The 22,452-nt window shown below is 46.9% G+C and overlaps 1 protein-coding gene across 1 annotated transcript in view; it reads right to left on the reverse strand.

Annotated features, from left to right (window-relative positions):
- EXOC4 (exocyst complex component 4) overlaps positions 1–22,452 on the reverse strand; it is a 287,194-nt gene that overhangs the window by 41,343 nt on the left and 223,399 nt on the right. The window contains exon 11 of the mRNA XM_040062894.2: positions 19,866–20,085. Coding sequence (XP_039918828.1) covers positions 19,866–20,085 — 220 coding nt within the window. The remainder of the gene's footprint in view (positions 1–19,865; positions 20,086–22,452) is intronic.

Consider the following 22,452-nt stretch of genomic DNA (forward strand, 5'->3'; position numbering starts at 1 on the left):
GCCCAGCTGGGAATCAGGAGCAAATTGAGGGATAATGGCAAATGTTTGCAAAACCCATTCCAGACAAACCCCAGGGAGTCAAGGACCGCGGCTGAGGGGCAGCAGGGCATCAGGAGGAATTTCTGGTTACTTTTTATCCACCTTACGGAGGAGTAATGAATGATCCCCTCGGCGTGGTGTTGGGACTTGGGTGTGAGGGGCTGGATGTTGTTTCCCTGGATGAGCTCCCTTGTTAGTCTGAGTTTTTTTTGTTTTTTAAATTTCAAAAGGCTCCATTGAAGCGCCTCGCCATAAAATTAAGCTTTGATCGCATCCATTCGCCGTTAACGAAACCAGATGGGGGCAGAGGCAACGGGAGTTGCGTCTCCGGGATAATGTCGGAGCTGCCTTTCATTTCGGGGACTTTTGGAAGCTCCAGGCCTGGCCCAGATAACGAACCCGGCTGTCCCAAATGCCTCCTCAGACAGGGTGTCCCCAGGGACACCTGCAGAGGTGGCAGCAGGGCTTTGGGAAAGGTTAAGATGTGGCAGGGAAGCGGCTGTTCCGTGTCTGGCAGCGTCTTCTTTCATGTGGTAATTCCCTTTTTTCCTCCCCTTTGATTATTATATATATATATTTTAAAAATCGTTCAAGTAGCATTGTGCTCCCTTTAAATCAGTAGGGTTCATTCTAAAATCCAGATGCTGGCGGGAGCTTTGCTGGAATGTTAATGTTGTTGAGGAAAACGAGCAGGAAAAGCTCCGTAAAAACCACAATACTTTCCGTTTCAACATCCACTTGTGGGTTTTTAGGTTGTTGTTGTTCTCTCCAAATGCTGAGTTACGAAAACAAATTGAAATGAGCTGGATCAAGGCCGGATTTGATTCCTCCTCGTGTGGTTTGGTGTCCAAACCAGGAGGGTTCACACCAGGATTCCTGGCAGGACAGATCCTGCTCCTGGGAAGCTGCAGGAGATCACTGGATACCACGGCTCTGCTGCAGACCCCACCCAGTTTTGGGACAATAAAGGTGATTTTCAATGAGTCCTCGACACGCAGAAGTTCAAACCATGAGCTCAAACCTCCAAAACTTTCAGCTTTTCATGGAATCAGAGAACAATTTCGGCTGGAAGAGACCTTAAAGTCCATCCCTGCCATAGGTGGGGACACCTTCCACCATCCCAGGTTATTCCAAGCCCCGTCCAACCTTGGGCTTTTCCAGGGATGGGAAGTGCACAGTTTTATTTTCTAGTTCCCTGAGTGAGAAGCACCTGGATTAGAGGAACAATCTTCCTATTTTATTTTATTTTATTTTATTTTATTTTATATTTTATATTTTATATTTTATATTTTATTTTATATTTCTATTTTTATTTTATTTTATTTATTTATTTTATTTTATTTTAAAATATATTTTAAATTTTATTTTATTTTATTTTATTTTATTTTATTTTATTTTATTTTATTTTTTGTTGGTCTTTTTTCAGAAATCGCAGCTTTTCCCATGCCTTGGGAGGGAGAACCTCCATTCCCTCGCTCCATTTCCTTGGGGAAAAACAGACAAAAGATGGGAATATCCTGCTCAGAAATGTCTTCACCAAAACAGAGCAGATGGAGGAAGAGACCTTGGCACTGGAAAAGTTGTCCATTTTTAGTTGATTATTGCCCATCACAAAATATCTCCTTGAGATGCCTTGGCAGAGGAAGGCACCAGATGAGGACGTGGCTGCCTCACAGAAGGATTAATAAAGCCTGATCTAATTCTTAAGCTGGAGTTTAGCTGACACCTCACGATTTTTAAGAACCAAACCCAGCTGTAATTAAAGCAGGACAGGCGAGAGGGGAAATCTTCAAAGCTCTTCAGGCTCAGTGCTGAGCCACAGCTCTGGGTTTGGGACCGCTCCCAAGGGACAAAACTTAAATTCCTTAATCTTGAATACCTGGCCAGGCTCTAGTGAGCTGAAGTGCTGTCAGTGCCCTGGAGGGCAATGGGAGATAGAAATTGGGGAATTTTTCCTAAAATTCTCCCAAATACCTCATGAGGCCACTGGATGAACTCTCACTAAACGAGCAGAGTTAGAGATGGGAATCATTGAAACCTGAACAGCAGGGGCTAGGGAGCCAGTTTGCCTGGAATTTGGGGATGAATGGGCTGTTTAATGCCCCTTGGTGGCTCTAAAATGGCCAGCACCAGCCCCGAGGCCAGGGGATCGGGAATGGGAAGAGCTGGATCCATCAGTGCCCTGGGGCGCAGGAGCCCCATTCCAGCACCAACACTAAAACAAGACAGAACAGTAAAACAATAAAACACAGGAGTAAAACCAGCCCTGAACCAACTAAATTAATTTCTTTTTAGCTATCAGAGGAAAAAGGAGAGTCTAAATTCCCTCTTCTGCTGATCACTGGCTATCCCACGTGGAGTGAAAACACCGTTCTCCCACTTTTCTTTCCGGCGCATCCAGGTTTTACAAAGGGCCGGAGCTTTTAGAATGTATCAGTTCCATTCAAACCCGTGCTTAGCAGCAGAATCTCTTTTTACTGGCTCTAATCTGATAGCCGGCTTTCCTCTCCCAGCCTTTTTCCAGGAAAATCCATTATTCCAGTATCAGTCGTGCCCGTTACTATGGTTATGCTACATCCTATTACAACTTTGCCTCCCAAATGCTCCTAACTCCAAGGGATTTTTTTTTTTTTTAAATCATAACTCTGCCTGTTTCAGTGCAGGTGATATTTTAATTTTTATGGGATTTATCCTGAGAGGTCCCGAGTGAATTCACCCCACGGATGTGAGCCCAGGATCTGCTGGAATTCTCTCCCCGCTTTAAATGTGATGTTGCAGGAGGCAAATGAGTGCACAAACAAGGTCTTGGATAAATCTTATTTACCTGGCACTGCGTGATCCAGGAAAGCTTTGCTCCAGTGAACTGGAATATTGATGAAGAGCAAAAGGTACATTTGTTTTTTTTTTTTTTAAAAAAAAAAAAAAAAAAAAAAAAAAGAACGTGAACCATAAAATCTGCTCATTGCCGTATTACTGTGACCATGCAGGAGAGTTTCCCTCCTCTAAACACTCTGGGATAAATATTTGGGATTTCACAGAGCCCCTGACCGGAACACAAAGTCAACATTTCCTGCACAAGCCCAGCGAATGCAGAATCAGTCAGACAGCCAGACGCGGCTGAAGCACAGAGAGGGGACGCTGCCACGAGGGTTTGCAAACTCTGCACGGATCCAAAATTGAATCAGCACCTCTGTAATTTCAAATTCGACCCACAGAGCTAAATCATCCGTGGCTTTTCTGGAGTTTGAGAGGCCAAATCCCAACGCTGGGGGAGATTGGAGAGGAGGCACCAGGACGGGTGTGGGCAAACGGGGATCTTCATCGTGTTCTTTGTTAAATTTGAGATAAACTTGTGCTCCAGTTCGGGCTTCGCTATGAGGAAAAGCTTCCTTAGAAAGATTTCATGGAATCATGGAATGATTTGGGTGGGAAGGGACCTTCAGGATCATCCAGTCCAACTCCTCTGCCACAGGCAGGGACACCTCCCACCATCCCAGCCTGCTCCCAGCCCCAATGTCCAATGTGGGCTTGGACATTCCAGGGATCCAGGGGCAGCCACAGCTGCTCTGGCAATTCCAGCCCAGGCAGGAATTCCTTCCCAAGATCCCATCCAGCCCTGCCCTCTGGCAGTGGGAGCCATTCCCTTTGTCCTGTCTCTCCAGGCTTTGTCCCCAGTCCCTCTGCAGCTCTCCTGGAGCCCCCTTGGTCCCTGGAATGTTCTGGAAGCTCTCCCTGGATCCTTCTCCTCTCCAGATGAGCACCCCCAGCTCTCCCAGCCTGGCTCCATTTCTCCAATTTCCAATTAATCTGAGTCCCTTCCTGCAGAATCCCAGAACCATCCAACCTCTCCCTGCACGGATTTTCATGCAGGACATGGATTTAACCCCGGGCTGCAGCTCAGCTCCTCCCCACTGCCCTCAGTGTGAGGACAATGCTCACTCCCATCAACTTCAGCTCGTTTGTCCCAGCAGAAACGAATTTTGCCACTGTCAAGACAGAAAAACGTGACTGGATAACTCCACATGGAAAAGTTTTCCAAGGAGAAATGCTCCACTCAACTGCCAGTTCCACATAGCCCTGATGACCTGGACTTGCGTCTCATGGCACTTTGATGATATTTGCAGAGGAAAAAGGTTAAAACCCCTTTCCTTTGTGACATCCTGAATGCCTGTGACGTTGGAATCCTTTCCAAGCTCCTCGTTTTTATTTCATTCCAGACTTCCCACCCAGGGAAGGTGAGGAGATCCAACAGATGGGAGCTGAGGCTGGATCACAGGAGAGCACCAACGAGCTCTGCGTTTCTGAATTCACCACAGGAACTGCTGGGTGTGCTGGATTCTCCATCTCTGACAGGCTCAAAATCAAGCCCAGGTGCTCCCCTGGGAAAGTCGCTACATTCCCAATGGAATTATGGACTTGACGAGGAAATTACTGGGTGGAGAAATCACTGGGTGAACTTTGCTGGCTGATTATGCTGCAGATCTGGTGAATTTACTCTGATTTTGAGCCCGAATTCCACAGTAAAAGACACCCGAGTTATGCATAAAAAAACCCCAATCCAACAAAAGCCCCATCCCAGGAGCTCCGACCCTGGAAGATCTAAAAGTGGTGGCATTTTATTCTCCAGCACCAGCAAAGTGAATCTGTCCACCCCAAACGCACCAGAACTGCTCAAACCTCCTGAATTCCCTACAAAACGGGAATGCTCAGCACATCAACTCTTAGCCAGCACCCAAGAGCTTCCTAGAATCCCAAAAAAGGGTTGGATCTCAGCAGGATCAAGGTTAAGGTTGGAAAATACCTCTCAGATCGCTGAGTCCAACCATCAGCCATGGCCACCACCAAATCATGTCCTCGAGTGCCACCTCCACGTTTCTGAACACTTCCAGGGATGGGGACTCCATCACTTCCCTGGGCAGCTGTTCCAGTGCTGGACAATCCAAGAATTCCCTGCCAAGGTGGCCTCAGTATCTCCAAAAATCCCAGCTGGACTGGAAGTATCCACGTGAGAAGATGTCTCCCCATAACCTTCAGACCAATAAATTCCTGATTCCAAGCTGGCTCCTAACCCAGCTTTGCTACAAATTTAAAAATCAGGGAATAGGAAAATTGTCATTTGGACGAGGATTTTCCTTCATTTATTCCCATTTCACGTGCAGTGCAGAGGAGCAGGGAAGGGAAAATTTGGTTGGACACGGGGGAAATTTGTGACAGCCCCAAACTTCCAGCCCTGACATTATTCCCTCTCTTGAGATGCTGAAATCCTCCTGGAATGATCCAGCAGCCGCAGCATAACCAGGAATATCAGTGCCTGGGCAGGGAGACGGACGGGATAATTTAATCGGTCTTTTGTATCTCTCCCTTCTCTGATCCCGCTGAGTTCTGGAGCTATTATTAAAGGCATTTTTTAAGGTATTTTAATTTACTCCTCCAAATGGATTCCCATCCATTCACTCCCACCAAGTGAATGTTGTCAGGGACATTAGTGGGGTGATAAAATAGCTGCAGCTCCCCGCTGCTTTTAATGCGCTACATCCACCAGAAAAGTCATTAGCTCTTAGCCTTTAATACACCCTCTGCACTGCTGCAGAACTGTTTATCACTTAAAAGTGCCAGCACAGGCCAGGCTCTCCCTTTATTAATCAATATACATTTGTGCAGGGAACAGGAACTCGCAGCCAGTGATTCCCAGCCTGGTTTATGCTGCAGGAGCCGGAAAAAATCCCCCTATCCCTGACATTTTCGTTCCCATCCCTGAATACTCCTAGAAGTGGCTTCGACTCAGGTTTTTTTTTTTTTACACAGCTCCCCCAATTACAGGTGAGCTGGTGGCAAGGTGACAAATTTATTTCGCCAGCGGTGAGTGGCAGCTTTCCCTCTCCTTTGTCGTGCCTGTTCTAGAACATCATTAGCAGCTGCAGCACGGCACAAATGGAACGTGGAGCACGGAATTAATGATGCTTGGGAGCAGAGCCGTCCATTTGGGAGCTCGTTTTTATTAAATGTTTTCATACAGCTGGCCCAGTTTGGAGAATAAAACCCCTCAGTGTTATTTTTATGCACTCTGAGATCTATCTATATATATATTTTTTCAGTTTCGAAGCCCCGGTATTTAAAATATATTTATCTGTTAAAAATGTCTTGCTGGAGATGGTGAATATGAATGTTCAGCGATGCTCCTGGAAAGACACAGCGACCACGAGAAAGGCAGCTGGATGATGCAAAACCAAAACAAATTGAGAAAAGCAGATTGGGAAAGGTTTAGCAGGGCTGAGGTCCCGCGAGACAATGTTGTTGTGCCCCTGGATTGGTGCTGTCCAGTGCTAAGGCTGTAATTATGATCTAAATTCAACAAAATTAATGAAAATGCAAGAGATCACTGGAAAACAAAGGGTGAAATCCAGGAATGAGGGGTAAAGGCTTAAAAGGGTCCTGAGCTAGGCCAGGCTGAGTTCCTGGGCTCACAAAAATGTCATTTCACTGAAATTAGAAGCCAATTTGTCACATTTTGGCGTAAGTGTCTAAAAGTCTCTTTTGTAGGGGTGAGAGAACGCAGAGTCACCAGGCCAACGTCACCAGTGGGTTTTGGTAGAGGGAGGCATCCCAAAATACACTCAAACATCATCTTTATGCACCAAAATTCAGCTTTCAGCACCAAAACTCACATTTCTGCCCCGCTCTTCATTAACCCAACTCTAATTAATGTGATGAAGAATTCTTTGTTCACCGAAGCAATCCCTGGCAAACACGGGGAGAGAGCAGAGGCCTTGCTATGGATTCATCCCTCTGAGGCATTCCAAAGAATCCCAGCTAAATTCACTTTTGTTTTATTTTCTGTGGATTGATTTCATGCAGGGTTAAGGCTGGTCTTAAATTTAAAGGAGAAAAACATTCCCAAGGGGAATTTCCACCCCAATTTCCACACAAGAAGCCAAAGGTGGCCGGAGGGTGACAATTTGGTTCTTCAGGTGTTTCTCAACAGAATGGGCAAAATGTTCCACATTTCCATTAGAACATTCCAGTGCTGGGAATGCAATTTATACACAAAACCACTGGAAAGGAGAGGAATTGCTTAGGAAAAGGGTAGGAAGGAAAAAAAAAAAATTCCCTCGGATCATTTGTTCAGCAGGACTAGAATTTCAATGTTTCATGGCACAGGCCAGTGCTGGAAAAACTGAACTCCAAGACAAGCAAGACACTGGAATTCCCAATCTCCATCTCCTTTGATTCCAAAGGATTTCAAACAAATCCAGTGCTGGGATGGAGAAATCTCAGCAAGGAGGTGCCGCCCAGGCGCCTCCAGACGGAACCCGAGCAGAGCTGGGGGCTCCTCCCTGCTCCTCCTCCCAGGAACGACACAAAAAGCAAAACCACTTGGAAATGGGAGGTGATGGACTCAAGGTCTCCACGCAAGAACAGAACCCAAATATCCTTAATCCCGCCAAATTTGAATTTCACGGAACTCTTTGCATTTTGCAGAGTTTCCCAATGCTGGAAGCTACAAGGAGAATTGCCTTGCGCCCTGCAAAATGAAGCAGATTACAAAAGAAAAAAAAAAGAAATCTGTAATTTCACTTATTCTCTTGGTTTACTTTTTTTTGCAGCTACAAAAAAAAAAAAAAAAAATTGCAAATTTTGCATTTTCGCATGGTGGCACAAGCAGGGGTCAAATTGACCGATGTGAGGGTGATTCAGGGCGTCTTTGCATGCCCCAAAAGGGAAAATCAGCCTGAAGTGCTGCCCCCAAAAAGCAGAGACAGGAGGAAACTGAGGGAAGCTGCATGTGCCGGCATCACCGGTGATTTAGTCAGTAAATTCAGCCTTGTGCTCTGCACATCAAAGCCCGAGGAGATCACAGCTCTGTCCCTGGATGTCTCCAAAGCATTATTTGGAAATTCCTCATGCGTGGAGGCCGCTCCCAGGATCCGACAGCTCGTGTTAACACAGAATTCATCAAACCACAGTGACCACCCCGAATCCCCGGAGACACGGGAATGACAAACTTGGAGCTGGGGAGATGGGAGAACAGGCAACACCAGCCTTTGATTCCTGCCAGGAGAAGCAGGAATTACAATGAGAGATCTGTGGGCTGGGAGAAAAAGTGGAACATTTTTAACCCGCTGTTTTCTCCTTCAGTTGTCTCTTCTTGCCTCAGGCCCCACCTGGTGACAGGTCCGAGGGTGGGGCCATTCCCAAAGGAAGATGATTCCAAGGAGGAGCTGTGATGTGAGGATGAGATCCAGTTTCTGGAGGCAGGGATGGATTTGGAAAATGCCAGAGGCCTGCAGGCACTTTCCCTTTCAGACTGACCTTCTCCACTAGGAAAGCTCGGCCACACCAGTTTAAACCAGAGTGGAAAATGGGATCACTTGGAATCTTCCAAGTGATCTTCCACTTGGTGGAATCTCCATCCCGGGAAGTGTCCAAGGAAGGCCTGGACGTGGCACTCAGTGCTCTGGTCTGGGTACAAGCTGGGGATTGGGCACAGCTTGGACTGGATGGTCTTGGAGGGTTTTTCCAGTCTCAGGAATTCTGTGATTTTCTGGGAATCTCATAGACGGAACACAGATACTCCCCAAACAATTCCAGAATGGTTTGGGTTCGAACAAACCTTCAAACCCATCCAAGTGCCAAGTGTCCCATGGACAGGGACACCTCCCACTGTCAGGCTGCTCCCAGCCCATCCAACCTGGTTTGGACATTCCAGGGATCCAGAGGCAGCCACAGCTGCTCTGGGAATTCCAGCCAGGCAGTAATTCCTTCCCAAGATCCCATCCAGCCCTGCCCTTTGGTAGTGGGAGCCATTCCGTGTGTCCTGTCCCTCCATCCCTTGTAGTAGGGATAAATCCCGGATCACACATCAAGGACACCTTTGCTTCCTTCAGATCCCAACTATTTTTATCACGATTTTCCCAAAGATCTGCCCATCAAAAAACTGAACCAAAAATTATTCACCTGCACTTCACGGTTTCCTACACTAAGCACTGAGTATTGCCTCTCCCTGAGCTGCTGGAAAAAAGTAAAAACAACTTAAGGAACTACTCAGCATTTTATCCACCACCTGCTCCTAACTGAGGATTTCTGTCATGGCAAAGCCCCGTGCGACAGCAAAACCCCACTCCCAAAATCCAGCAAAAGAGCAGCTTGGACAAAATGTTGACTTTCCCCGCCAAAACCCCCACATTTTAGGAGGAAAAAAAGAATAAAAGACATCAAATTGAGAAGTGTAAAACCCACTGGGTCAGTCTGTTCTGGGAGATGTCTGATAACAGCTCAATCCCCGGCAATAACAAGCAATCCCGCTTGGAAAATGGCCTGGGTGAGGCCATGGATCTTCCCTTCCCACGTGGAATTTGTGCATCATTTCCTGACAGAGCCATCTCCCCTTCCCAGCAACCAGAGCATCTCCGAGAGGCCTCCCAGGCAGTTATGGATGGAGGGAAGGAGAAGGAGCGCTTTGTTTTATCGCCTGTTGTTTTCCCGGGGCTAACGACGCTGCTCCGGTGATTGTCCTGTGGATAAATCCATGCAGGCATTCAGTGGGAAGGCGAGGGAGCCAAACTCGGCTCGGATGGAGCCATCCACACAAAACATTCATCTATTAACCAAACAGCAGTGCTTCCAAGCCCAGCGGGGTCGCGGCGGAGCCCTGCTGGGAAACGGGAATTAACTCGGAGCGGAGATCGTTTGTCTCTGGAATGTTGTCATTTTTGTTGTCATATCCGCTGTCATATTCGCGGATGAATTCCAGGCTTTACTGGGAAGGCAGGTGGCACTCAAGATCCCTCATGGGAGAGCCCTTGGAACGCGAAGAGAGCCGAGGAGAAATTGATCTCCCACGGATGGAATGGCGGGAATTCATCTCCGATGTTGCTGCGATTAACGGCAGCAAATTTCACTCAGTTTCACACAGAAGGAGCAAACTGGAGTGGCTCAGTTACTACCAGGTTACTACTCAGTTACTATTGGGGTGCTACTCGGTAACTGCTTCCTCAGGTTTTTGTTTTATACCTACGTAGAGAAAACATTTCCCGTCTTATCCAGGAAAACACATGGCCAGGCCTGATGGGGAACATGCATCAAACAGCAGAAGTATTGGAAAAATGGGATAATCATCCCATTTGGGGTCTGTAGAGCGCAGGAAACAGACAATTTGGGTCCACTACTGGGCAAAAAAAAAAAAAAAAAAGGGGGGAATTTTTGGGGAGGAGAGAGGAATTTTAAATATTCAGCAGTTGCTGCAACACGAGATCAATCTGTATTTACAGATCTTCCACTTCAGCAGTACGGAGGTGGCTGAGGGAGGTGGCTGCATCAACTTCCCAAAAGGAGTTTCCTGAACTCTCTCTGAGTGAAGAGCCAATTAAATACCCTTTGGAAATTCTGGGGTTTTTTTGGGTGTTTTTTTTTTTTTTTTTTTGGCTAAACTGCTCTCACAAGCTCCTGTCCCTCAGCAGAATCATGGGGGTTGCACACGGGAAAAAAAAAAAAAAAAAGGGAATTTTTGGAGAGAAAAGAGAAATTTTAAATATTCAGCAGTTGCTGCAACATGAGGTCAATCTGTATTTACAGATCTTCCACTTCAGTAGTATGGAGGTGGCTGAGAGAGGTGGCTGCATCAACTTCCCAAAAGGAGTTTCCTGAACTGTCTCCAAGTGAAGAGCCAATTAAAAATTAAACACTCTTCGGGAATTCTTTTTTTTTTTTTTTTTTTTTTTGGCTAAACTGCTCTCACAAGCTCCTGTCCCTCAGCAGAATCATGGGGGTTGCACAGAGCACTCTGGTGGAATTGAGAGGATTTTTCACCCCGAGTCACACAGATCCCATCTTCACCTCCATGTCCCACTCACCCATGTCCCAGGAGCCACTCCCTCACTACCAGAAATTCAGGAATTCAGAGCTGAGGGTTTAGAGAGAATTCAGAGGAATTCAAAGGGAGTTTTCTGGGAGAGCTCAGAGTACAAAAGTGAGGTGGAACGCTCGAGGTGGTGCTGAGTAGCTCAGCTCCCACAAAAGCAAAGCATTCCTGGCTGCTAGATCCCGAGTCCTGCCAAACCATCCTTGCTAAGCCCACTCTTGGTGAGAAGAGGTTGGGAATGGCTTGTGATAAACCTGAGTCCGCTGAAAAACAGCTCAGCCTTCTGCTAAATCAATATCGACCTCGAAAAAGGTTTTGTTGGTCCAGTACTTAAATAATACACTGAGATTCCAGAGCAAGACACAAAGTTTTGGATCAAAAACACACCAAGGGACAGCCCAAGTTGTTCCTACGGAGTTTTTATTTTCAGGTCCGTGGCTTGTCCAGCACCTGGAGCTCTAAAATCCCAGCTCCTGCATATTTTGGCAATTCATATTCCAGGAAAGTGTGTCATGGAAACCCAGAGTGATTTGGGTTTGAAGGGGACTTAAAGATGATCCAGTTCTGTCCCACGGCCATGGGTGGAACACCTTCCACACCCCAGGTTGCTCAAGCTGGCCTTGGACACTTCCAGGGATGGAGCATCCCCAACGTATCTTTGCTAATTGGAAGGGCAGGGATTAAAAATATTTTTCTTTTTGTGATAGAAAATGACAGAGCAGGAATTAAACGAGGGTTCAACCTGTCCCTCAACACCATGTTTGACACCAACCCTAAATGATAAAAAAATAAGAATTAAACAGAGAAAATTCAGTGCCTTGGGCTAAAAGCATCCTGGGGCTCCCTTGGAGGCCGGAATATTTTGCCTTCTTCATTTCCAGGAGTGTTTTTCTTTTAATTGTGTGCGACTCCTGAGGTTATTGAGGGATGCTGTTCCCTCAGAGAGGAGTGGGATGCAGCTGAGTGGCCAGATCTCCTTCTGTCCTTTCCTGTTCCTGACATATTTAATGATGGACATTATTCAGACATTTTTTTAGGTCCAATGGGTTGGATCTCATCTCCCTCCCATTGAAAAAAATCCGGTGCTGCTCCAGTGACTTTGAGGTCAGGTGAGATCCAAGCTGAGATTCCATCTCTGCACATCCAGTACCTTCCAGTCCTCTCCTCCTTCACCTTTCCCAGCGGCCACTAATCAGCACCTAATTAATTAAAACAGCCCTGGCCAGGGCTCTCCTGTAGAGATGTAGCATCTCCTCCGTTTTTACGCCCTGCAGCAGTTTTCTTTACAGGCACAGAGTCCTTAAATATTTTAATTAAAGAGAGCATCCCAAGGGTGTGAATTCCCCAGGAAATCCTGGATCAGGCCCAGGATGAGCAGACCCGGTACCCCTCAAGAGCTTCAGGGGGAGAGGGAAAAGCTTTTCCCTTCTCTACAGCGCAGCTCACACAAAGCAAAAATCCCTCAAAAGCAGATAATTTGCAAAAAACAAAACAAAACAAAACCCCCTCAAAAACTATTCTGACAGCTTTGTGTTCGTGAGCGAAAGTGTAATTTTATTTTATTTTATTTTATTTGAAAGGCTCCATTTACAGATTAGAACCAGGAGGGGAAACTTTTAATTTACTGCCTTCCCTCCGTTCTTTCAGATGCAAATTAGAGCGCTACCAACCTTCCAACTGCAAAGTCTACCCACTTTAGGAGGAAGATTCCAGAGGCAGGGAGGAAACCCTCGCTGCCAGGAGGAATATTCCAATGGGATGGCAGCATTCCTGCATTGTTGTTCCTTTCATAATTCCCCTGTTGACAAGTCCCTGCCTCCAAAATCCCAACTACTCCCACGGAACGCTGTTTGTAAGGGAGGGGCAGCCCCCGCCACAGACACAAAAAAGAGCTTTTTACCTTCCCTCTCGACAACAGATTAATGTCTCTTTTGTTCTGCGGCAGAGCTGGGTGTCGTATTTCAAAATGCACGTTTAAAACAGGTATAATTAAACCTCTGCGAGAGGAGGGAGGCAGAGAAATGAGCAGCCAAAGGAGGAATAAAGGCATTTTAGAGGGTGCAGGAGCTGGAAGGTGCCTCATCCCTCCCTCTCGCCACACAGCTACAATTACATTCCACAGTGGGGGAGGAAAAAAGAAAGAGGGGAAAAAAAAAAGTAATTATAAAAATGAACTTTTCCTGGAAAAATGAGCATGTTGCGAAAGGATGACTCCTTTGAACATCGCAGCACTTCAAAAGGAGGATGAATTAGTGCTGACAACTCAATAAAGTAGCCATCAATTATTCAAAATGTGATGGCTCTTCTCATGCAGCACTTGTGATTAGGAAAACATTTCAAAAGCTGGGAATGAGAGTTATTCTTCCTCAGTGAGATGGGCTCAGGCTTCAAAACGCGAGGGAGGAAAAATAATGGGACTTTGGAGGAGCCTGGCAAGAGCAGGGGGAAGTTTCTTCTCTTGGAGCCATCCATCAAGTGCTTCATGTGAGACCGTTCCAGGCTGGATTTGGGATTTGTGGAGTGGAACAAGCAGAGGGAAGAGAAAAATATCCGTGATGTGAGAGGGGTACCCAAACTTCAGCTGATGGGCGCAGAGAGCCCAGCCCAACCAAGGCCCCAAATTAAACCATTGGTGGGTTTTGGAACAGCAAATATTAAAACTTTCCTAGGGAAAAGAGAGTTATGGGAGAACCAGGTTTTCTGGAGATGTTTGTGGAAGTTTTTGATGTCCCAACCCTGGAACTGTCCAAGGCCAGGGCTTGGAGAAGCTTGGGATGGGAAAGGTGTCCCTGCCATGGCACTGGATGGGCTTTAAGGTCCCTTCCAACCCAAACCATCCTGGGATTCCATGAAAGAAACTCCTGGAGGAATGCTGGTGATGGAGCAATACAGCTTCCTCAAAATGAAGTTAATCAGACTTTGCCTTTCCAGTTTCCTCCTGGAACTACAGCTCATCGACCGAAACAACCCCGGCGAAGGCAAAGCGCTGGTTTAAAATTGCAGAAATCTTGGGGAAAAAAGCAGCTGGAGGAAAAACGAAAAACTGTGTGAGTGTCACTGCTGTGGCACTTGGATCTGTGACTTCACACTGGATTTTCAGCAGCACCCTTGGGCTGAGGAGAGAAGCTGCTCTGCCTCAGCATCCCAGGGCCCTGCTCTGCTGCCAAGGATTCTTACCGAGATTGCAAATGAGGAATGTGCAGCTGGAGCTTTAAACAAGCAGGAGAGTGGCCAGGCTAAAAGGCTTGTCCTCTGGCCAGGGAGTAACAGGGGCTGTGTCTGACCTCAGCCCTGTGAGGCAAAATGAGGATTTATGAGAGCAATGCTGCTGCTGAGGGAGCCTGGTGGGGCTCTTTGGGTAATTAAAATAATCAATCAAGGCCTGGGACGGAGGCTGGGGGCAGATACGTGTGGTTTACGACCAAATTCTGAGGAAAAACCGAAAGCAAGGGGGGGGAAAAAAAACGAAAACAAAGTGAATTACAAGGAATTTTTAGTGGTTTTATGGGTCTAGTGAGTACTCGATGAACTGGCGCAGAAAATGAGCTGCGCGGGCCGGGGTGAGGGTGAGGTCCCTTCATGGAATCCCAGGATGGTTTTGGGTTGGAAGAGACCTTAAAGCCCATCCCATTCCACCCCCTGTCATGGGCAGGGACATCTCCCACTCTCCCAGGGTGATCCAAACCCCATCCAACCTGGCCTTGGACACTTCCAGGGATCCAGGGGCGGCCACAGCTTCTGTGGGCTCCCTGTGCCAGGGCCTCACCACCCTCACAGGGAGAACATGGCAGACTCTTGCTGAGGTGAACAAAACACGTTGGCGGCCTCAGAGAGGACCAGGATCAACCTTTTGTGCCAAACTCTCTGTGGAAATGCTCCAGGCCAGGCTGGATGGGGACAAAAAGCATTGGCGGCCTCAGAGAGGACCAGGATCAACATTTTGCACCAAACTCTGTGGAAATGCTCCAGGCCAGGCTGGATGGGGACAGAAAACATTGGTGGCCTCAGAGAGGACCAGGATCAACATTTTGTGCCAAACTCTGTGGAAATGCTCCAGGCCAGGCTGGATGGGGACAGAAAACATTGGTGGCCTCAGAGAGGACCAGGATCAACATTTTGCACCAAACTCTGTGGAAATGCTCCAGGCCAGGCTGGATGGGGACAGAAAACATTGGTGGCCTCAGAGAGGACCAGGATCAACATTTTGAGCCAAACTCTCTGTGGAAATGCTCCAGGCCAGGCTGGATGGGGACAGAAAACATTGGTGGCCTCAGAGAGGAGCAGGATCAACATTTTGTGCCAAACTCTCTGTGGAAATGCTCCAGGCCAGGCTGGATGGGGACAGAAAACATTGGTGGCCTCAGAGAGGACCAGGATCAACATTTTGCACCAAACTCTGTGGAAATGCTCCAGGCCAGGCTGGATGGGGACAGAAAACATTGGTGGCCTCAGAGAGGAGCAGGATCAACATTTTGTGCCAAACTCTGTGGAAATGCTCCAGGCCAGGCTGGATAGGGACAGAAAACATTGGTGGCCTCAGAGAGGAGCAGGATCAACATTTTGAGCCAAACTCTCTGTGGAAATGCTGCAGGCCGGGTTGGATGGGGACCAAAAGCATTGGTGTCCTCAGAGAGGACCAGGATCTACCTTTTGCACCCAGCTCTCCCTGGAAATGCTCCAGGCCAGGCAGGATGGGGACAAAAAACACTGGTGGCCTCAGAGAGGACCAGGATCAACAGTTTGCACCAAACTCTCCCTGGAAATGCTCCAGGCCAGGTTGGATGGGGACAGGGGAAGATGTCCCCACACGTGGCAGCAGGGCTGGACTGAAAGGCCTTTAAAGGTCCCTTCCAGCTCTTTAAAGGTCCTTTCAACCCCAAAATATCCCACAATTTAATGATTCATCACTGAGCAAACGAGGGTTGTCCGGTTCCTGACCAACTCCAACACGTAAGAGGCATCCAGGGGTTTCAGGGATTAACGGGATCCAGAGGCCTCAGACACGGGGCTGTTCCCTTCAGGTCAGGCACGACTCACATCTGTGGGAGGGTTTGTGAAGCGTGACTTCGCTCCTGCAGATCTGAAGAGGACGAAAATAATTCCGCCTGCCAGGGGAAACTGCTTGAAAATGTCCACACGCAACTCCCCGGCCCCGGGATAAACGGAACGGGCAAGTGAAAGTTGAGTTTTTAAAATAAACCGAAGCCCCTGACGCTCTGCCTAAAGCAATTGCTTTTGTGCAGCTCAGAACTCCTCGGTGGAGAACTCACACATCTGCAGCTGACTTACACGGGAGCCTTCTGAAAGCTTCCACAAAAGGCAGGAACGGCACTAAATGTTCCACCCCTCCAGAGGAAAAATTATCTGAAGAAATATTGGAAGCAACAGGAAGAGTCAGACTCCCACGAAGAGATAATTTTGTCTCTCATTTTAAGATAGAAAAGGAGATTTAGCACAAATTCTGTCAGTGGGTTTTACCCTCTTGACATGAAACACATAAACAAGAGCTGGAAACATCTTGGTTGTAACATCACACCATTGCAAAAAAAAAAAAAAAAAAAAAAAAATTGAAATACGAGGCTCAGAACCATTAAAATTGCTTTAAAATTATCCTTGAATGGGAAAAAACCCCAATGGATCAGCCATGCCTGCTCCTTAATGGATGCTGCTGGCTGGGAGCCAGTCTGGAAAGACAATTAATTTGTCTACAATAATAAATAATAACATCCAGCCTCCATCAAAGCGTGGAGCCATCAGCACTGGTGAGCCACGGAAAGCTGCGGGCTGGGATCATCCTTCTCCTTAATAACCACTCATCTGACGGGAAGAAAACATTCCAGAAGCTCCCAGGGATGTCTCCTTGGAAAGTCACAAGTGAGTGACTCCATGCCTGGAGTGGGTGCTGTGGTAATTAGCTCCAGCAAGTCATTATCCTGCAAAACAGCTGCACGCCCTGAGTTTTTAAGGAGGTTTTTTTGTTTTTTGGGGGATTTTCAGCTGCTGGAGTTTGGCCAGAAAAGTATCAGGAGCATCATCCACGCCATGCTGAGATCAGAAACAACAGAGGCTTTGAAGGAAAGGGAAACTCCCACTCTGCTGCTCCAGAGCGAAGCAATTTGCATTTTTTTTTGGAGATGGAGCAACAGGTTTAAATTTTAAGGCCGGTGACCACCTGGGTGGAAAGATTTATCACCTCGTTGAGAACCCAACAAGAACAGGCTGTAAGAAGCTGTCGAGGCACTTGTAGCCTAATTTAGGATCGATTTAAACAATTACAGCCTGAAATTTAATGCTGAATAATTTTGAGACGAATGAGTTTCACGGTGATTCAGTCTCTCTGCGGAGGAAAAGGGTTTCAAGCATTTTACGTCTGACGGGGGAAGAATGGAAAACAAGGCGGTGAAATGGAATATTTAGAGAGAACAGTTGTTTGGTTTTTTTAAGGATAATCTTCGCAGGAATGGGTGATTCATCTGTGAGGACACAATGCTGGAAAACCTCTTATCTCCCACCTAATTCAGCTCGAACGCGTGCTGATAGCGATCCCAAAGCAGCTTTATCAGCCCCAGCAGTGGGGGCTGATAAATTCCCGAGTCGTGTTCCAACCACAGCCGCAGAGGCTCCAGAGAGATCTCTGGGATAATAAAGAGTGGGATGGTTAAACCAGGAACCCAGGAACAGGGAAGAGCTGGGGGAGAGCTTCATTCACCACATTTCCATCATATCCGTGAGGTGATGGGAGCAAAAACTCCCGGCTCCAGCACTGTCATGCAGAAATAGCCTTTTTTCCCTTCCCCACTTTAATGGAAAATCAATAGGATTATTTTAGGGAGCTGTTCGGATGAGCTGGTTCAAAGAGGCAGCAATTTTCCTTCTCTTTTCAGAGAATTAACCTTCTCTAATGTCGGGAACAAGGAGACCTCCTGACCACGGACAGTTTGACCAAGAATAATTCCAGTTCAAAACGATTTCCGTCCATCATGAGAAACAACTTGTAAGAGCTGGACGAGAAAATTCCAGCCGCTCTGAGTCTTCAACCCCTAACGCACTCTAAGGAAATATATGGATATTATAGAACACATTTCCATCTGAAATGATGCCACAAAAAAGACTTTATGCATTTTAAGGCTGGTAAAGCTCGGGAAGGAAACAACCCAGGGATTCTGTGCATCTCAAGAACATAATTTCAACTCCTGCAAAGAGAATTTTTCTTTTCTTTTCTGAAGAAGCTGTTCCCCTCTAGGGGCTTCTGGAAATTGGGATTTGGTTTTGCTTTGGCTCTTAGAGGACCATCCCGGCCCTGCTGCACCCAGACAGGCACAGAGTTAGGGACCATTAACCCATCAAAAATTCTGGAAATGGTAACAGCAGTAACAGTTATTGCCATTATTGCATGGCCTTGTAACATCCCTGTGTTTTACAGCTGTAAACTGGGACAGAAAACGGCCACATAAACCTTGGGATAAAGGTGCTGCTGCTTCCTAAGGACTCTGCTGGTATTATCCATCCCTGACGAGAGGATTTCCCAGGAAAGAGGGAATAACTTCAAAGGATTGAAAGAGCTTGACGTCACCAACAGCAGGAGTCAGTTCATTCCTTGCAGCCCCAGGCAACGCAAGAAATTCAGAATTTTGGGGTGGGATTCCACACTCTCCTGTTCCCCATGGAGGTGAGATCCCAACTCGCTGCTTTTATCACCGCTCCAACTCTTTTTGGAGATCAAAAAAGGTGTTTCAAAGGAGACTTCTCCTACAAACACTCCATCTGCAACCCAAATCCCTCACATCTTTTTCTGATGGAGGGAGCCGTGGGGCTCCACACTGATCACCAACATGCTCGGGAGGATCGGATCCCATCCCTGCTCCTCCCAGGACCTTGGAATGTGTATTCAGCCTGATGGCACAGCTCTGGGACTGGCAGGTGTCCCCAGAACTTCTAAGGGAGACTCACATGAAAATATTCCTTCCCAAGATCCCATCCAGCCCTACCCTCTGGCAGTGGGAGCCATTCCCTGTGTCCCGTCCCTCCAGGCCTTGTCCCCAGCCCCTCTGCAGCTCTCCTGGAGCCCCTTTAGGCCCTGGGATGTTCTGGAAGCTCTCCCTGGATCCTTCCCTTCTCCAGATGTGCACCCCCAGCTCTCCCAGTGAGACGTGAATTTCAAAGGAAATAAGGATTTTAGAAAAGTTAAGGTTTTAGCTAGAGATAAGCTTTGCTGGAAGTAATTAGAAGGTAATGGTTAGTTGAAAGGAACTGGATCTAGAATAGCAATCCTGGATCTAAATAACTAATTGCTTGTCATTTTTGTGTTTGTTTAGCTGTGCTTATAATGAGAAACAGAAGAAACTGATAAACGGATCTAAGAACACAGACAACAGTAAATCTTCCAGGATCCAGAAACCCATTGAGCAGCCACGGAAACAGGAAACTGGAGTTCCACCAGGTTCCATTTGTCTCGCTATCCATTGAAAAGGCTGAAAGTTTAGAACGAGGAAGACTCTCCTTACTTCCTCTTTTTACGACATAAAAGAGACCGCCGACCCAATCCAAAGAACAAACTGCTCAACAGCTTTTTAGCTAATTATGTATAATACAAAGCGGAGAAGGGGAGGTGTTAGTGTTATTAATTAGTGTAAGTATTTTGGGTATTCAACACTTTTGTAAATAAATAAACTCTGTAATTGCCTCTTAGGGAGCGATCCCACGCACCTGCCCGCCATCGCATTAAACGTACGCTTTCTAACCCTAAACTGTTAGAGAGTCCTTTGTCCCTCACGGCTGGGTATCGATATTAGATCAACATCCGTATTTTAATAAACCACCAGCCTGGCTCCAGCTCTGGGAGCAGCTCCGTGGCCTCCTCTGGACCTGCTCCAAGTTTTTCCTTGTTGGATACACAACCAGGTCATGGCCGGACACGGACAACCAGGGACGTCCTGAGCGGTCACTTGAGTGGTCACTCAGCTCCTACCTGCAGCAGAGGCCTCTGCACCCCCAGGATCTTCATGGTGTCGGCGTTGGCCAAGATTTTCAGGGGATCCGAGGCCTTGGTGACGCCTTCGATCTCTTTGTTGATCTCGGCCAGGACCTGGTTGAGGAAGATGTTCTTGATGTACATGGTGAGGAACTCCCGCAGCGGGCACTGCTTGGCCGGGCCCAGCTCCATGGCGAACTCGATCTCCTGGATGAACCTGGAAAAGGGAAAGGGATGAATTGTGATTAAATCGCTTTAGGTTCGTTGGCGTCGCGTTTGCCAATCCGGCATTTCAGAGCTGGACATCAGCGGCGTGGGGATGATCATGGACTGTCCCAGCTTGAGAAGTGAGGAGGAGAAAAGGTCCACAAGGTGGTTTTAAGGAAAAAAAATCCCAAAACAAAAACCAAAAACCAAAAACCAAAAAACCACCACCACCACCACCACAACAAACCACCAAAAAACCAAAAAAACCCCCAAAAAACGCCCCCAAAACCCAAAACAAAACAAAAAAACCCCAACAAAAAAACCAAACCAAACCAAAAAACCAAACCAAACCAAAACCAGTTGGTGAGACAGAGACTAAATTGCTGGAGAAGGACAGATAAAATGAGAGAAAATCCACATCCCAGGCACAATTCCTGTTTGTCAAAAAAAAAAAAAAAAAAAAATTGGCTTTTCCATTTGGGACATGCTGGGAAGATGTCCACAGAAAAATAAAATCACCATTTAAAAAGCTAAGATGCCACAAATCCCTTTAAAAAGCCAAACTTCCCTCTGGGCATGGTCACTTGATTCCCACAGGTAGGTTCCCCACCTCTAAATTGACTGAACAGCAGAATATTCCAGCTCAAAATCCAGAAAAAAACCACGAAAAAAGAGCAATATCTATGCATGACACCATTATGGACGTCTGTGTTATGGTGTATTTTTATCACCCTTTATTGTTCCATCCCAGGATCCCATTCCTGAGCACACAGAGCAGCAGCATGACTCTGGGAATATTTTAGCACCAAATGTTTGCCATCTCCTGCAAAACCTCTTTATTTCTGTGCTGCCATCTGGTTACCATGGAGGAGCTTGTTCCAGAAATTACCTCGTCACGTCTTTAACTACATCTGAGGCAGTGGAATTGGTATTCCTCCCAAAATAATTCGGGATTGAGTATCAGGAGCCATAATGGACTGAGATGTGCCATCCTGAGTTGTGCTGAGGGAGGTTTAGGTTGGGCATCAGGAAAAATTTATGCAGTGAGAAGCGGTCAGGAATTGGAGCAGGCTGACAGGGAAGTGTGGTCACCATCCCTGACAAAGAAACCAGGGATGTGGACATGGTTTGCTGGTGAGCAGTGGTGGGATTTGATGATCTTAGAGGTCTTTTCCAACCTCAAGGACTCCGTGATTTTATTCCCAAACCCTTCAATGAGATCTCCTTAATTATCCATAATTTTCTCCCTCCACGTTCCTCACTCCAGAGGAGGCGCTTCCCTTGCCAGCAATGACTCTGGAGCCGATTCCCATGGATGATTTCTTTCCAAATTGAGCTGTTTTCTCCCCAAATCCTCTCCCTGTCGACTCCATGGGTCTGGAGTGACCCATCTGAACAATGCAGCTTCCGTGGGGGGAATCCCTTGGAGTTCAGTTGGATGATTGGTTCTCCAAAGAGAGAGAGCCTGGCAGCTTTATCCCCTGCACTGCACAGGCTGAGAATGGGAATCAGCTTTGTAAAACAGGGAAACAGCGGAATTTTCTGGGAAGAGAGCAGAGACTCCGTGGAGCTGATCCCAGAAATATCAGAGCTGATGTCACCAGCTCCGAGTGACACCACTCATGTCCTTAAGGGGACATTGCCAGTGCTGATGGGACTGTGTTGGACTCCTAATTTCTGCGTCCTTTCATGGCTGTCAGTAAATCTCTCACTCTTCCTTTTTAAGTTTTTTTACAGAGCACAAACCTCCCCCAAAACTTGAATTTTACTATTAAACCCCATTCAGGTGCGAAGGAGAAGCTCAGGAGCTCAAACTGGGAATGAGCATCATCCAGCAAAGTGACAGGAACAACTTTTAAACCTTTTTAAAATCCAGAAAATGCTCAAAAATGGCTGAACCAAGTCAAAGAAGCCTTTTAGAAGGAGAATGAGCATGTGCAAACCATCAGAGCTCAGGTGCGCTGACCTGCAACAGGAGTGGCAGCTCCTCATCCCACGGCATCCTGACGGCGTTCCCGAGTTTCTCCTGCACCACAGACTAAAGGTCAGGGCTGGAAAACAGTGTTACCAAGAATTTTTGCTTCCCAGTGCCTGGCATTAATCACCACCCCCAAAGAGCTGTGCCTTCATGTCCAGAAAACTTCTCCTTGATGTGTCCTATTAAGTTTTAACATTTTGGCATGGACAAGACAAGAGTGGTTCACCTAATGTAGGATAAACCATATCCCTGTTTTCCTTGATGGGAGCCATAAAATAATCATGGATTACGAGGGAGCTGCCAGACAGCCCTGACTGAGGGGGGGATTTGTGAGTGCTCAGCATCACTGGCGATAAAGAACAAATAATCAGGAGCTTAGGAAGCAGATTTCGACTCGAT

The sequence above is a fragment of the Hirundo rustica genome, chromosome 4 (genome assembly GCF_015227805.2).
Source record: "Hirundo rustica isolate bHirRus1 chromosome 4, bHirRus1.pri.v3, whole genome shotgun sequence".
Classification (NCBI taxonomy): domain Eukaryota; kingdom Metazoa; phylum Chordata; class Aves; order Passeriformes; family Hirundinidae; genus Hirundo; species Hirundo rustica.